This window comes from Phocoena sinus, chromosome 9, assembly GCF_008692025.1.
Source record: "Phocoena sinus isolate mPhoSin1 chromosome 9, mPhoSin1.pri, whole genome shotgun sequence".
In the NCBI taxonomy this organism is placed as follows: domain Eukaryota; kingdom Metazoa; phylum Chordata; class Mammalia; order Artiodactyla; family Phocoenidae; genus Phocoena; species Phocoena sinus.
In genome coordinates, this window is record NC_045771.1 from 3419488 (window position 1) to 3436032 (window position 16545).

The window sequence follows — 16545 nt, forward strand, 5'->3', positions numbered from 1 at the left end:
AAAAGACTACTTTTTCCCCATCAAATGGTCTTAGCACCCTTGTCAAAAATGAATGGAAAATAACTGTATGGGTCTACTTTTGAACTCTACATTCTATTACATTGACCTATATATCTATACTTAGGATAGTACCACAATACTTTGATTACTGTAGCTTTAGAGGAAGTTTAATATCAGAGATGTAAGTCCTTCAACTGTTTTTTTTTCCCAAGATTGTTTTGGCTGGTCTGAGTACCTTGCATTTTCATATGAAGTTTAAATTGGCTTGTCAATTTCTGCAATAAAACTAATTGGGATTTTGATAGGGATGGGTTGAATCTGTAGATAAATTTGTGAAGTATTGCCATGTTAACACTATTACATCTTCTAATCCAGGAACACGGGGATAGCTTTCCACTTACTTAGGTCTTCTTTAATTTCTTTCAATTATCTTTGGTGATTTTCAGTGTACAAGTCTTACCTCTTTTGTTGATTTCTAAGTAACTTATTCCAGGGGTCCCCAACTCCTGGTCCATGGACTGCTACCGGTCCATGGCCTGTTAGGAACTGGGCTGCACAGCAGGAGGTGAGCGGCGGGCAAGTGAGTGAAGCTCCATCTGTATTTACAGCCACACCCCACAGCTTGCATTACTGCCTGAACTCCACCTCCTGTCGGATCAGCGGCAGCATTAGGTTCTCACAGGAGCGCGAACCCTACTATGAATCGCGCATGCGAGGGATCTAGCTTGCTCGCTCCTTATGATCATCTGAGGTGGAGCCAAGGCGGTGATGCTGGCGCTGGGGAGCGGCTGCAAATACAGATTATCATTAGCAGAGAGGTTTGACTGCACAGAGATAATACATCAATCACTTGCAGACTCATATCAAAACCCTATCAGTGAGTGGCAAGTGAAAACAAGCTCAGGGCTCCCAAAGATTCTGCATTATGGTGAGTTGTATAATTATTTCATTACATATTACAATTTAATAATAATAGAAATAAAGGGCACAATAAATGGAATGTGCTTGAATCATCCTGAAACCATCCCTCCCCACCCCCATACATGGAAAAATTGTCTTCCACGAAACCGGTCCCTGGTGCCAAAAAGGTTGCAGACCGTTGACTTATTCCCTTTGAAACTAATGTAAGTGGAATCATTTCTAAATTTCATTTTTGAATTGTTCATTACAAGTATATAGGAATATAAATAATTTTTGTATAATGGTCTTGTATCTTCCAATGTTGCTGAACTCAGTTATTAGTTATAATATATTTTTTTGTGTGTTTGTAGATTCTTTAAGATTTTCTATACATGAGATCATGCCATCTATGAATAGAGATAGTTTTACTTCTTTTTTACCTGGGTGTCTTTTTTCTCCCTTACCTAATTGTTAGAATCTCCAATACAATGTTAAACAGAAATAGTGAGAGTGTCATCATCAGAGAATCTACAAACAACAAATGCTGGAGAGGGTATGGAGAAAAGGGAACCCTCTTGCACTGTTGGTGGGAATGTAAATTCATACAGCCACTATGGAGAACAGTATGGAGGTTGCTTAAAACACTAAAAATAGAATTACCATATGATCCAGCAATCCCACTACTGGGCATATACCCTGAGAAAACCATAATTCAAAAAGACACATGCACCCCAATGTTCATTGCAGCTCTATTTACAATAGCCAGGACATAGAAGCAACCTAAATGCCCATCGACAGACAACTGGATAAAGAAGAAGTGGTACATATATACAATGGAATATTACTCACCCATAAAAAGGAACGAAATTGGGTCATTTGTTGAGATGTGGATGGATCTAGAGACTGTCATACAGAGTGAAGTAAGTCAGAAAGAGAAAAACAAATATTGTATATTAATGTATATATGTGGAACCTAGAAAAATGGTACAGATGAACCAGTTTGCAGGGCAGAAACTGAAACACAGATGTAGAGAACAAACGTATGGACACCAAGGGGGAAAAGTGGCAGGGGGGTGGGGGGTGGGATGAATTGGGCGATTGGGATTGACATGTATACACTGATGTGTATAAATTGATGACTAATAAGAACCTGCTATATACAAAAAAATAAAATTCAAAATTTCAAAAAAAATTGTACAATACAGGAAATATAGCCAACATTTTATAATAACTATAAATGGGGTATAACCTTTAAAAATTGTGAAACACTATATTGTACACTTGTAACTTACATAGTATTGTACATCAACTATACTTCAATTAAACAATGCAAAAAAAAATTAAAAAAAAAAAAGAAATAGTGAGAGTGAATATCCTTGTCTTATTCCTGATCTTAGCAGGAATACTTGCAGTATTTCACTGTTAAGTATAATATTAGCTGTGGGCTTTTTATAGATGCTCTTTATAAGGTTGGGAAAGTTTCTTTCTTTGCTCGTTGAATGTTTTATCATGAAAGGATTCTGAACTTGGTCAAATGCTTATTCTGCATCTATTGAGATGACCATGTTTTTTTCTTCCCTTTATCCTATTAATATGGGTGTATTACATTGATTTTTCATATGTTAAACCAATTTTTTTCCTGGATAAATCCCATTTGATCATGGTGTATAATCCTTTTTATATGTTGCTGGTAATTTGGTTCTATTGGCTAGTATTTTGCTGAGGTTTTTGCATCTATATTCAAAAGAGATACTGGTCTGTAGTTTTCTTGTAATACCTTTCTTGAGTTTTGGTTTCAGGGTACAAACTACTCTTTTTCCATTTAAGTTTTGTGATTATAGTTTAAACATACCTCAAAATTTGCCTGCACTTCTTGTACGTATCAAAAATTTTTTTACATTGCATTTTTCCCCCTTAAAGTCCAATACCCGTGTAGTCTATTTATTGAGGATTGGAACATTTTTTTTTTTTTTTTTGTCCACACAAAGTGACACCTAATACGACAAGGGGAATGGATAGTTACACACTATTTATATATGGTATAATGTTTTCCTATCATGACCCCCATGTTTATCCTATGGGCAAAGGCTTTCTTCTTGCCCTAATCTCACCAACTCTCTTGCTGCTAAATTCTTACCACTCCATTAAAGCCCACTTCACATATTACTTTCTCCATGAACTTTATTATAAAGGGTCTCTCTCTCTCTTTCCTCTCAGCTTCTATACAACTTATAAGTTTGAAAGTTTGGAAGTTTGAAACTTTCAATAAGCCATCTCTACATATGTTTTTTTCTGTAGACATTTGTGGACAATTTTTGTGTATTTTTCTTCCCTGAGAGATTTCTGATTCTGTTTTATACTTCCTTTATTTCATCAGTAGTATCTAATATTTAGTTTATCCTTAGTTCACATTCAATATATGTTGTTTTTATAATTTTCTTAATTCATCCTCGATAACACACCAGGAATGCCATTAGATATATAAAATTATTATACTTATAAAGACACCATCTTTAAGCTCATCAGGCATAAATTAATACTTGTGAATTTTAATATATGCCAAGAATTTCCACCCAGTCAACAATTATCTAAACAAATTCAAAGCATGTAAAATAGATCTTTTTTACTGAAAGTGTATTACATCATTTTAACGTATGGCACAATGAGAATTAGAACCCGGGAAAAATAAATTATATAATGGGTATTTACTTAGAAAAAAATCTCAAAGTAAACTTATGCCCTTTCTCCCTTATAGCAGCTTGCTTTTCCAAGAATAAATGTGAGTACCTGGTGTCAGCAGCACCACTGAGGTGACAATCAGGGAGCAGATGACCAGGATGACGAGCAGTGCGATCGCTATGCCTTTCCAGTTTCTTTGTGGAGGATTACTCCCCACCAGCTCCTAAAGCAACAGCAGGAAAGAGAAACTCTGTGAGTAAAATAAGGAACTAAAATAAGCCAGTGGATACACTTCATTCAATCAAGAGCTCAGGCGTATTCTCATCCTTGAAGCTATGATCAACTCCTTTCTCTGCCCTCTGCCTCAGTGTCCAAAGGCCCCAGGTTCTCTTCTCTATCCATGGCAAAGCCTTATCTCAAGAAGAATTGGATATTACGTTTACAGCTTTTTGTGTAACTTAATGCTTCTCCACCCAGTAAAACTAGATTCCACAGCATAGGGTGATTGTGGTGTTCCTTATTACAGGCAACCTATTAACCCCCATCGAATCAAACCCAAGTATGATGAATTTCCAGCCCTAAGACCTCTCTCATCTTTCTCTCATTGACATCCACATTGTTAAGTCCTATTTCAGGCTACCAAATTCAAACATTTATTTAGCACATACTATGTGCCAATTTTAATCAACGTTTGCCTACTTCTCACCATCCTGGGCCTTTTCTTCCTTCTATAGCTCCTCAAACAAAGCTTTAAGACTTCCCAGGTCTTGCTAGTGCACTGGGTAACCCACCTACCCCTTTTCTAGGTTTTAGTTCCCTCCAGGGACCGCATTATAGCAGGTGTTGGGGGTATGAGGGGGATCTGGAGACATTGCTAAAGAATGCTGAAGGTTGAAAAGATCTAGGAAATTAATCAGGCATATTGGCTGCTGAGACCAAACTTTCAGTTCCTTTCAAATTAGGATGATTATATAATTTACAGTCCAAACTAGGATCATTTGAGAGACAAAGGGGGTAATATTAATAATCAATAAATATAATAGTTACATACCAATAATTATTATTATTAATTATACAAGAGCAACTGGGACTCTCCAGGGCAAATTAAGTCATATGGTCACACTGCAAATGAATTACTGCCCCTCCTGCCTATACATAGATCACAAAATATTCTCTCTTATAGCGCCCACTATTGCGACTTGCATTAACTGCGAGTCAAAATGCAATAGGATGGAGATGGCCTCAAAAAGTAGGCAACGTGATATATAAATACACCCTTATCCAAGGCTGAAAGTTCATTAGAATGTATCAGATTTCTGTAAATCAAAATATAGATAATATTCAACCATGGGATAGTAAATAATATTTGACATCTAAATATTTAATATTGGCTATCTAGGTTATAGAATCAAGAAAAATTTGACTCCAAACAATTAATATTGGCCATCTAGGTTATCCAATTAAGAAAAATTCTGAGGACCACTAAAACCTTAGCAGGAAAGTGTTCTACAGTTTTTAGAAATTTCTACCAGTATGCTTATTTGCCATTGAGAACTGAATTTGCCTACTAAAAAGTGGCTTTTCAGCACTTAAAAATAAGACTAAACATGAGTATGAAATTACGACGAAAGGTTATACTGAGTCAACCTCATTTCCTATTGGATAGGGTTTTCTATGGGAGGAAGTCGCTGGCTAGTGACAAGAAGTGATCAGATCTCACTGATTCAGCAGCTTTTCATTTCATTTACAGAGGAAATAAGCCATTCTCACCAAAGCTGTGAATAGCATAAATCTTGCAGTAGTACTATTCCTAAGACCATGATAGTGTACATGACCTCCCACGGAACCGAAGTGGACATTTCTCAAACACTGTTCAGATTAAATCCCAGGGTAACAATCAAAACCATAACGGTTTCATACTCAAGACTGAATCTTATCAAGATGAAGAATGATGAAATTAGTGGTATTGTCTTCATCAGCTCAAACAATGGATATCTTTCAAATCTTGTTTCTAGTAAGAATAATCTAGGATTCTAAAATTTGTTTTAAATATATCTATTAGATGCACTGATAGAAGTTTATATGAAAAAAAAAAAACCCTAAGACTTCTGCTTTGCCTCAACTTCTTGAGCAGCCAGTAGCGTCACTAATTTCCTTGCAGAAGTGTACTTGAATGATGTTACAGTGATGTTCCCAGCAGGTCCCTCCCTGACCCAAGTACGCTCACAATATGGTGTCCAGGTCTAGGCTGGATATTGTCAGAGATAACGATGGACAGAGTGTTTCTACAAAGAGGACCCGAAGACAGAGACATTGCAAAATATGTCATATGAAGTAAGGCTGAAGGAAGGGTTCAGACTCAAAAACCAAATACTTCGTCTCTGTCTATTTGAATTATCACATGCCAGACAGAGGACTTCTTCTGCATAGTCCAGATGCCAGAGTTAGAACCAAAAGGAAATTTCACAGAGACAGAATTATGTATCAAAAAACCTTCAGAATTTCTAACTACTAGTATTGCTTCATGACAGAATGGGCTGCTTCACCAGGACGTGAGCAGGGTGGATGAACAGCTCCCAGGGATCCAGGAGGGCGAGCCCAGGGAGGAAGGTGGATGTAAGAGATCTTAAAAATGTCTAACACAGTGTACATTCTATGGACACACAGGGCAGGGAAAAGAAAGATGATGAACCATGAGGTGGCTCCAGTAAGTGGGAGAATGAATGAGAGGACAGTTCAGAAAGAGGACAAGGACTCTGCTCCCTGCATGCTCACTGTGCTAAGAACAGAAAACCAATTCAGTGTATATTACTGGATGGACGAATGCACAATAGGATAACCAAACAGGCGTTGATAGCAGAGCCCACTTAAGTGAAGTGATTCCGGATCACTGATGCCATTTTTTAAGTAGAGATGAACCACACTTCTTTCAGGTAACATTCTTACTTTTAAAAAGCAGAGTAGGGCTTCCCCGGTGGCACAGTGGTTGAGAGTCCGCCTGCCGATGCAGGGGACAGGGGTTCGTGCCCTGGTCCGGGAGGATCCCACATGCCGCGGAGTGGCTAGGCCCGTGAGCCATGGCCGCTGAGCCTGCGCGTCCGGAGCTTGTGCTCCGCAACGGGAGAGGCCACAGCAGTGAGAGGCCCGCGTACCGCACAAAAAAAAAAAAAAAAAAAAAAAAAAAGGCAGGGTAATTTTACCCACAGAAATGCAGACAGTCTTTAGCCAAATTTCATTTTCAGAGTGCAGGTAATTTATTTTTTTAACTACACAAACAATATTACTACAATAATAATAGAAAACGGAGAAAAAATAAAAAAACACGAACCATCTTGCTAATGGTTCCAAGAAAACAAAAGTTTTCATTTTTCCATCTTCCTCTCCAGTCCTGGTCGATATGCATATTTAATTTTTACACAGGTAAAACCAGAACATAGATCTGGTTTTTGAGTTAGAATGCAGGTTAACAGTGAAAATCTAACTTGAACATCTAATTTGGCATACCAAATTCAGACTTCCTCATCTTAACTTGCAGGAGTTGAATTATGGAAAATTTGAGTAGAACTGTTCTTGCTTCCCATGAAGGGCAAGAGAAGTTAATAAATTATCCCCTGAAATGTTGAGCTTCAGTAGTGCATCTCTCAACAGAATTACATATTTTTGCCTAGAATGATGAGATTGAGGCTGTAATATATCCTCTGTTCTGTTTGGTAATCATGCATATCTTATACAGATGCAATAAAATGGAAAAGCATGTTTACAATTAAACACTGGCCTAAGAAGGTGAACAAATCTCCCATCCATCCATCCATCCATCCATCCATCCATCCATCCATCCATTGATATTTTATCCAGGCTTACTCTGGCAAGCACTGTTCTGAGACCCTGTTATGGCACTGTTATCAACCCGACAAGTCCAAAAGCTTTCATTTGTTCCATATTCCTTTCTTGTATTCTAGTGCAGGGATGGGGGACAAACCATAAACAGATAAACACACTAAGAAGAAAAAAACAGGACCGAGGGGGTCTTGTCACCTCTTTGTATATAAAGAGGTCAGATAGATTTCCTAATAAAGAGACATTTGAACAGAAACTGAAAGAAGTACAGCTGGGAAGAAGCACATCAGACTGTTGTGGACTGAACTGTGTTCCCCCTTAAATTCATACGCTGATGCCTTAAACCTCAATGTGATGGTATATGAAGATGGAACCTTTGGGAGGTAATCACGGTTAGGTGAGGTCATGAGGGTGGGGTCCTCGTGATAGGGTTAGTGCCCTTATAAGAAGAGACACCAGAAAGCTTGCCTCCCTTCTCTCCACCTGTATACGTGGAGAAAAGGCCGTGTGAGGACACAGAGAGAAGGTGGCCATCTTCAACCCAAGGAGAGAGCCCTCACCAGATACCACAGCTGGCATCCTGATCTTGGACTTCCAGTCTCCAGAACTGTGAAAGATAAATCTCTGTGTTTAAGCTGCCTGGTCTATGGTGTTGTGTTATAGCAGCCCCAGACAGAGTAAGACACAGGCTGACATCTGAGGGCAAACAATCCAGGTAGAGGGAGAGGCAGGAATACAGTCTGTAAGATAGTGTGTGCTTTGGTGTGGAGGACAGCAAAGAGACAGGGGCCAGGGTGGCCATAGTGATGTGAGTGAGATGACCACACTGAGCAAGGAGGGTGGGAGTCTGGATGTCACAGTGCAGGAGAGTAGGGTCTGGATGCCATAGTGCGGGTTGGCTTTTCCTCTGAGTGCAAGGCATATAAGACAGCAGTGCATGAACCAGACTCCCACAAAAAGATCCCCAGGGGAGCTGCTTCATGGAGAGCAAAGAATATGGAAGCAAGGGTAGGCCCAGCAGGGACCCACTAGGAGGCCAGGGTGATGGAGGTGTGTCCCAGGTGGTAGTGGTACAGGTGGTGAAAAGTGGTTGATCCTGGGCACGTAATAGAAAACGTCAGTCAACCATGCTTTTGGGAGCAGATAATACACACCTAGGTGTCAGGACACGTTTATGTACCCCTTCTGCATTTAGAGCCCTCTCTGAGGCTACTGTCTTCTGTGCTCAAGTAAAAAGCCCTTTGCACATCACTCCAAAGAAAGTCTCCCCTCCTTCCCTCTACCTCTGAGCCAAGCCTAAGCCCTCCCCACTCTCTGCTCCAGGAACCATTTCCTCCTGTGCCCCAACCCCCCACCCCCAGCTTCGCACATACCATTGACTTCTGTCTCCTGACACTCCTCTCTGGCAAACCCCTTCGCATTCTTTAGTTGTCAGCTAAAATATCATCTCTCTCTGACATTTTAGGAAGCTGTGCCTGGTTTCACAGGCGGAGTTTATTATTCTTTTCAATCGGAAGCAACTGCAACACTTTGTAAATGCTTTTCTGTAACGTTATTGCGCTATGAAATGATGTATTGAATGCCTGTGTCATCAGCAGACTGGAAGCTACTTAAGGAAGTGGGCTGGATGTTCATGTTCCCAATGCCTGGTGCAAAGTCTAGGACACCACAGCGCCCAGGGACTGTGGGCTGAATGGATGAATGAATCCACAGATGCCTTTATGAGAAGGAACGTTGTTGTTTGCCGGCACACCTGTCAGAGACGCAATTGCTGGTTGATGCAGAAAGTAAAGCGTTAATACAACCCCAACTGCATTAACTATGCCATAAATAGCAATCGGTCCTAAAAGACGTAATGCAAACTGACATCTAAGGCTGGCAATCCCCTTGTCCCTAGTGACATAACTGTTGCTCATACTTATTTTTAACTCAGGCAAAAAGAAAACAAGGAAGTAAAACCAAACTAAACGCTTTCCTAGGTCGTTTGGTTGTTTTAAATATAAAATTCATCTTTCCAGAATGCTATTATCTTAGCAATTCATGATTAGAGCTTGATTTTTTTTTTTTTTTTTTTTTTTTTTTTTTGCGGTACGCGGGCCTCTCACTGTTGTGGCCTCTCCCGTTGCGGAGCACAGGCTCCGGACGCGCAGGCTCAGCGGCCATGGCTCACGGGCCCAGCCGCCCCGCGGCACATGCGATCTTCCCGGACTGGGGCACGAACCCGCGTCCCCTGCATCGGCAGGCGGACTCTCAACCACTGTGCCACCAAGAAAGCCCAAGAGCTTGGTAGTTTTGTGCCAATTTTACAACTGAAATGGAAGAAATACAGATTAAAACAATGCTTACAGACTCCACCACGTCCCGTGAACTGATTCAAGAATAAGTCCACGGCATGCTGCCTCCCTAAAATCGATGCATCTTATCTCATCCTGAGCTCCATCTGTCTCACAGAATTCCCTGCTGCCTTTATCAGACTTCATGCCTTCTGATGAGGAGCAGAGATCCAAATGAAAACTCAGGGGTGGGTATTTCAAAAGTAGAAACTGAGACTACAAAGGTGGAGCAAAGAAAGGAAGGGGTGGGAAACTAGAGGACTCTAGAGCGTGGTTGTCACAGGATAAATGCAAACGTGTCTGAAAGCCCATTATAATTTATGAAAATTATAGATACCTGGATAAACGTTGCTTTACTATTTACTGCGCTCACTACCAATGTCCCAGCAACATCTGACATACGATATGGGGAAAAGTCAAAAGCACGTTAAATTTCCTGTACTTGATAAAGAAAGTAAACGATACAGAGATCACACTCCTTTCATCCACTCTCTTTGCACCCCAAGCTCTAATGAGGAGAAATCAGCATTTTAACTTTTGTTGGGTACCCAAAGTAGGGTGACGCAGGTTGCAGCTGTGAGACTCCACCACAAAGCAGTGCATTCCTCAAGCAGCAATAACCGACTTGCATGTTTCCATGCATCATAGGCACTTTGTTTAATGCACTGTGGGTATAGCCTCACGTGGCTAAATGGACAAAGGAGCCACGGCCAGCAGAAGTGAGACCGGAGGATGATTTCTGCGTGATACTGAGGCCTCTCCTAAAGAAGCCCCCCGTCCTAGGAGGTCAGAGCACGGGAAGCTGCAAGTGCAGGAGCGCTGGGTGTGGCAGAAGGAGAGCAGAGCCCGCAGCGACAGCCGAGGTCCAGGCCTTGCCAGCTGTGATGGGAACAGCTGGCGATTCTGCATTTTATTTCCCGTGGCTGAAGGCAGAGGGGCCAATCAGATGGCCCACCCACCACAGAAGGAGGAAGTGAATTCAGTTGTTTTTCTCACAATAATCCATCTTTGAGCCAATCAATCTCCTCTTCTATCAAGCAGCTTTCAGAAGAATATTAAGACTAGAAGACTGTTTCTGGCTCTCAAAATGGAAAGAGACCTTCTCTGGGATATCACCAGATCCAAGCTTAGGTCACTGATAGTTTAAAATACTCCCAGAGAATATATGTGAACCAGCAGCTCAACAGAGACTGGATATCCTTCGCAGGGAGAGTTCTCCACTCCATGAAATTCTTCCCTCCCGAGACTGTTGTTTTGTGTCTTCTAAGTACTTTGGGTGCTTTTGCTGGTTGTGAGCATGAGGAATGGATGAAAGCTGTGGCCACAAAATACTAATTAACGCCGATTCCATGTCGGTGACTCTGTAACTGACTATAGGGCTGGGGTGGGCTGGGCAGCCAATCCTGAAAGATGGAAGCAACCAGTGCTGTGTGAGAGGGAGATAGTGCTCATGGTGGAGGGTGGAGCCTTACCCTTCAAAAAGTTTCTGTTGATTTCACTAAGTACAAATTAAATTTGGGGACTTCTCTGGCGGTCCAGTGGTTAGGACTTCGCCTTCCAATGCAGGGGGTGTGGGTTCAATCCCTGGATGGGGAGCTAAGATCCCTCATGCCTCACGGCCAAAAAGCCAAAAAACATAAAACAGAAGCAATATTGTTAACAAATTCAATAAAGACTTTAAAAATGGTCCACATCAAAAAAAATCTTAAAAAAGAAAAAGAAATTAAATTTGGTTGACAGGCCCTTCTTTCGACGTCTGGCAGTTAATTACGAATCATCACCGCCTTAGCGACAGAGAGGAGCTGACACGCCGGCGCTATCAGACCCATGCTCAGGTGACCCCTCTTCCCCTGGACACTGTCTCTCCATCATCTTCCTCTGGGTTATACGGATGCCCCACTCCTTAGGTTGTCCTGGGCTCTCACCACCTGTTCTCTGTCAGCCTTACAGACTGATCTGGGATCCACTCTCCTTTTCTCCTATGGATTTGGAAACTTCCGAGGTTGACTTACATAACATGAATTTAACATAACATTACCGCCTGAGGGCACAGCACTTTGAAATCGAATCCACCACTATTACTAAGGCAGCTGTCACCCTCTACCTGCAACTCAACAAAACTGTTGGGGGAGTAATCTGTTCTACCAGTTCCTCTAGAAAAGGAAGAAGAAGACCAAACAGGCAAAATATTGAGTGTAATTATCTATCTCTTAAAACTTCTTCTTCATTATTTTTTACTTGCAAACTCATCACCAGAAGTGAAATTATTTTAGGCTCTTCAGTTTAACTGACTGTGTCTGATAGCTTCTTTATGAAATTAATTCAAAATGTTAAGTCATTCTTACCTTCACAGCCCAGGCTAACTTGGACCTATTTTGATAGAATGTTTTAAAGGTATCATGTTGTCCCATAAATCACAAAAGCAAGGGCACTACGACCCGATCACCGTCAGAAGAAATTTCACAATATATCATGCCCAAGAGAAACCCCTTTCAGTAAAAATATGGCTATGAAAGTAAGTGGCAGCATTTAAAATCGAGCATTTGAATCTCACATGGCTGTGTATGATAACGATGCCTTCAAAGCATCTTTAGATACCGTCTGTCTTCGCCTTGACTCACTGAAACCCACAGGCAATTGTGAGACAAGTTTCCTATACCAGGGCAGCTTTTTAGCAAGCTCAACACGTCATTTCCCGATGTCACAAATCCCTGCAGGCACTCAATAAATATTAAGTAACTAACAAACAAGACTCAAAGGCAAGAACCACCGGCAATTTAGTGACAGAGTCTAAAATAATTTAGCTCATTTTTTCAAAAGGGCTCGCCACCCTGATGCAACCGTCTGTCAAAGTACTAGATGCCTTTTGACAAATGATCCCAACTGCCCTCCTCTCCCATCCATGGGTGCCAGAGCTATGTTTCCACACTGTGAGCGCCCCCCTCACTGCCTCAGCCTCAAGTAACTGGCCCAAAATGGGTCAGAAGTCTGCTCCAGGATTTTAGGGGTGGGGTTAAAATACTGTAATAGGGAAGAGCCCCTGTACTCTCTTACAAGTTAATCACTAAAGAGTGTTGCCTATAAGCTTCAATTATACATAACGGCCCATCTCTGCGAACCCTGCTTCCCAGGCAATAAGTGTTAAGCTAAAATACCTTTGTCTAGCTCACAAGAAACATCCTGACTGGGTCCACCTGTGAACGACTGCAGGGAGGAAGAAATTATCACATCCCCTCCAGAGGCTGATGGGAACCAATACGTGTTTGATTTTATCCCCTCCACTTTCAGTATAAAAAGAAGCCTGAATTCTAACTCAGGCAAGATGGTTCTTTGGGGAAGGAGTCCACCATCTTTTCGGTCTGCCGGATTTCCAAATAAAGATGCTATGCCTTTCCCCAACAACTGGGTTCCAGATTTATTGGCCTGTCGTGTGGCAAGCAGTACGAGCTTGGACTCGGTAACACTATTCCAATTTATTCTTGCCTTTGTCACGCAACACTAGGATGGAAGTGGAGGGGGGTGGCAGGAGGTGTCTACTCCCATATGGCATACGGCTTCGGAAGGAAGGAGAGCAGGCTTACAGAATATGAAGAATGAGTTACACCAACACACAAAGAGACAAGAAGCAAAGAGAGAGAAGAGTCCCTATTGGTTTGAATTTCTTGACCTAATTTTTCTCCCGAGGCCTAAATAAATTTTTCCCTTAGATTTAACAGCACACTCCTGTTTCTTTATGAAATATTTTATTTCCCATTTTACTTAAACTAGTGTGAGCTGATTTCTGACACTTGAGAACAAAGAATCTGACACGTGTCACTAAGGACGTCCAGCCCAGCAGCCAGGATCCAGTCAGCGCTCCGTTTCCAGGAGGCATCCTGTGCTCCTTACTGAGGTCGCACGCTCCACTGTGCACAGCACCTTATGGCCAAATCCACACTCGAAAATGAGGTGAAATTTTAGCTACATGCTTGGTTTATAATATCAAAATAAAGAATTTTCTAATTGGACACATAGTTTTCTTTGAAAAGACCAGCTTTTCCATAAGTACGTATAGTTCCTTTTCCCAGGGAAACGCTGAGTGAAATTTAGCAATTACCTTCACAGATCCCCAAGGATCCACACTTGTCATTACCCATCAGTGTTGGAGTATAGCCCTCTGTGACAGGAGGGGGCTAATTCAAATTAAAGCAAATGCCAGCCAAGACAGCTGGCACAGCCAAGTGTTCATGAGCATCTTGAGACGGTGGACTGTTCCTGAGGTATTCACTATTTTTAGGTCCCAATTCCTCAAAGGAAAAGCTCCAGAATTTTTAAATTATAGCTGGCCTAGAGTGGCTCTGTTCAGCAGATCCATATGTAACAGCTATTTTTATAATCAAGAATGGTCTTTAAGTTACAGATGTAGAAAACAAACTTACGATTTCCAGGGGGGAAGTGGGGGGAGGGATAAATTGGGAGATTGGGATTGACATACACACACTACTACATATAAAATAGATAACTGATAAGGACCTACTGTATAGCACAAGGAACTCTACTCAGTGCTCTGTAATATGGGAACAGAATCTTAAAAAGAGTGGATATATGTATATGTATAACAGATTCACTTCCCTGTACACCTGAAACTAACACAACATTGTAAATCAACGATACTCCAATTAAAAAAAAAAAAGAATGGTCTATACCAGCATTTTCATATAATTCAGTCTAATAGAAAGACATACAGCGTCAGAGAAATTATGACCTACAGGGATACAAGTGATAAACCATCTTGATGCCATCTGCAACCTAATCCCCTTTGCCGTGTAAACTAACATGTCCACAGGTTTGTGAGTTTGGGAGGTGGACATCTTTGGGGTGGGGGGGGGAGGTCATTATTTTGCCAACCACAGGGTGTATTCCACGTAATGAAATGTTATGCCTCAATGGAAATACCAACCTTCTACTACATGCACAGCCAGAGGAAGACCACAAGTATAACTGTAAATGAGTTGGGTTAGACACTAAAGAATATACACCACATAATTCCATTTACGTAAAGTTCAACACTGAGCAACACTGCGCCCCAGATATAGGGCGCACCCTTGAGTCTATAAAGACAAACAAGAAAGGAATTTCTATAAAATTCAGGATGTTGTATAATTTAGGGGGGAAAGAGGAGTCCCAGCTGGAGAGGGGGAGACAAGATGCAGGAGTTTTAGAGGTGCTGGCAGGACTCTCTCCTGACCTGGATGGAAGTTATAGGGCTGTGTCAGGCCACGCTCATCTGCTCTGCTATTTGCTTGCATGTTATATGGTTTTTGTACTGTAGTATTTCACAGTGCAAAGGTAAACCATGCACAGTGTAGAGCAGCTTTGGGACAGAGCACTGGCCAAGAGCGGTGACATAAGGAGATACTTCCTAGCACTCACACCCAGGAGGAAACAACATCAGGCCAAGGAAATGACACCATGAGACACGTTTGATGGCCAGAAAGACAAGGTGCTGAGATAAAGTCTAATGATGGGGGGTGGGGGTGGTCAGGGTGGGACCAAGGCAGCAGGCAAGGCTCTCTGAGGAGGTGAAATTTAATTTGAGCATTGCAGGATGTGCAGGAACTAGTGGGAAGGTTTTCCACGTGGAGGGAGCCCAGTGCAGAGGGCATGAGCCTGGTACTCAGTGTACCTCTGGCGTGCGGTGTCCAGGATGAAGCTGGAGGGGGAAGGCACTGACAAAACCTGGCCGGTTTTGTAGACGATGCCATGTATTTTGTGTTGAATCCAAAATGCAACTGGAAGTCAGTGAAGGATTCTGTAAGCCACTCATAATAACTTCTAGAAGAAGGCAGGCATTAATTATTCATTTTATTTATTGACATCAGAAAAAGTACACTGAGAAGGACCAAGATTGGTTACTTCTCCCATTGTGCCTAAAATATGTCAAATATCAGGCCAAGGTGAAATCAAATACCCCCAAAAGGAAAATATTTACATAGCAACTATTAAAATTATTGAGAGAAAATAAACCACACAAACTGAACCGCGGGATCTCCCATTACAGGGCTCCAGTCTACTGTCTAAATGTATTTTCTTTCTAATATTTATTCACCATGAACAGCACTGACATAAATTTCTTTTATGTATCATGGACCATTTACCATAAGTAGAAAGTAGCAACAAATTACAAAATCAACAGTGCGTGTATCTCAGGATGGTAAAACAGCTTTCTAATCATTGTATTTCCATATCCAGAGGACGACAAATGACTTTAAGACTGCAAGAACAAGTTTCAAATAACATTTAGCAACTGACACACGTCCATCAATATCTATCACATCAGCCTGTTGGATGCACACACCCATTTCTGTTCTACTGGCTCATTTACTTAATCTTCGTTATTGGTGGCTCTTATCTTTCATAAAGGGCACAACAAAGATAATAGTTGGCCAGTAATTGCCCAAGGAACCTAAGAGTGGACCGAAGCAGAAAGCACGACTCTGAGTGGTCCCCAGGTCACTGAGATGGCAATGGGGCTGCGGTGAGGAATCCTCACCCGTGAAGTTAGTGGGACACGGGCCGCCCTGCACAGCCCTTGGGAGGGAGTCATAGGACCACAGGGGATGGTGTGATTCCTCCTCTTTCTGCCTCTGCTGCTCCCTCAAGGCCCCTCCACCACCTTGCTCATGCAGCTGATGCCCCCTGAATCTAGGATTAATTGATCGATTTTCTTTTTTTTAATTGAAGTATAATTGATTTAAAATGTTGTGTTAGTTTCAGGTGTACAGCAAAGTGACTTCATCATACATACATATATATC

The 16545-nt window shown here is 41.6% G+C and overlaps 1 protein-coding gene across 1 annotated transcript in view; it reads right to left on the reverse strand.

Annotated features, from left to right (window-relative positions):
- DPP6 (dipeptidyl peptidase like 6) overlaps window positions 1-16545 on the reverse strand; it is a 776249-nt gene that overhangs the window by 409693 nt on the left and 350011 nt on the right. Inside the window, exon 2 of the mRNA XM_032643847.1 lies at window positions 3688-3802. Within this exon, the coding sequence (XP_032499738.1) occupies window positions 3688-3802 (115 nt within the window). The remainder of the gene's footprint in view (window positions 1-3687; window positions 3803-16545) is intronic.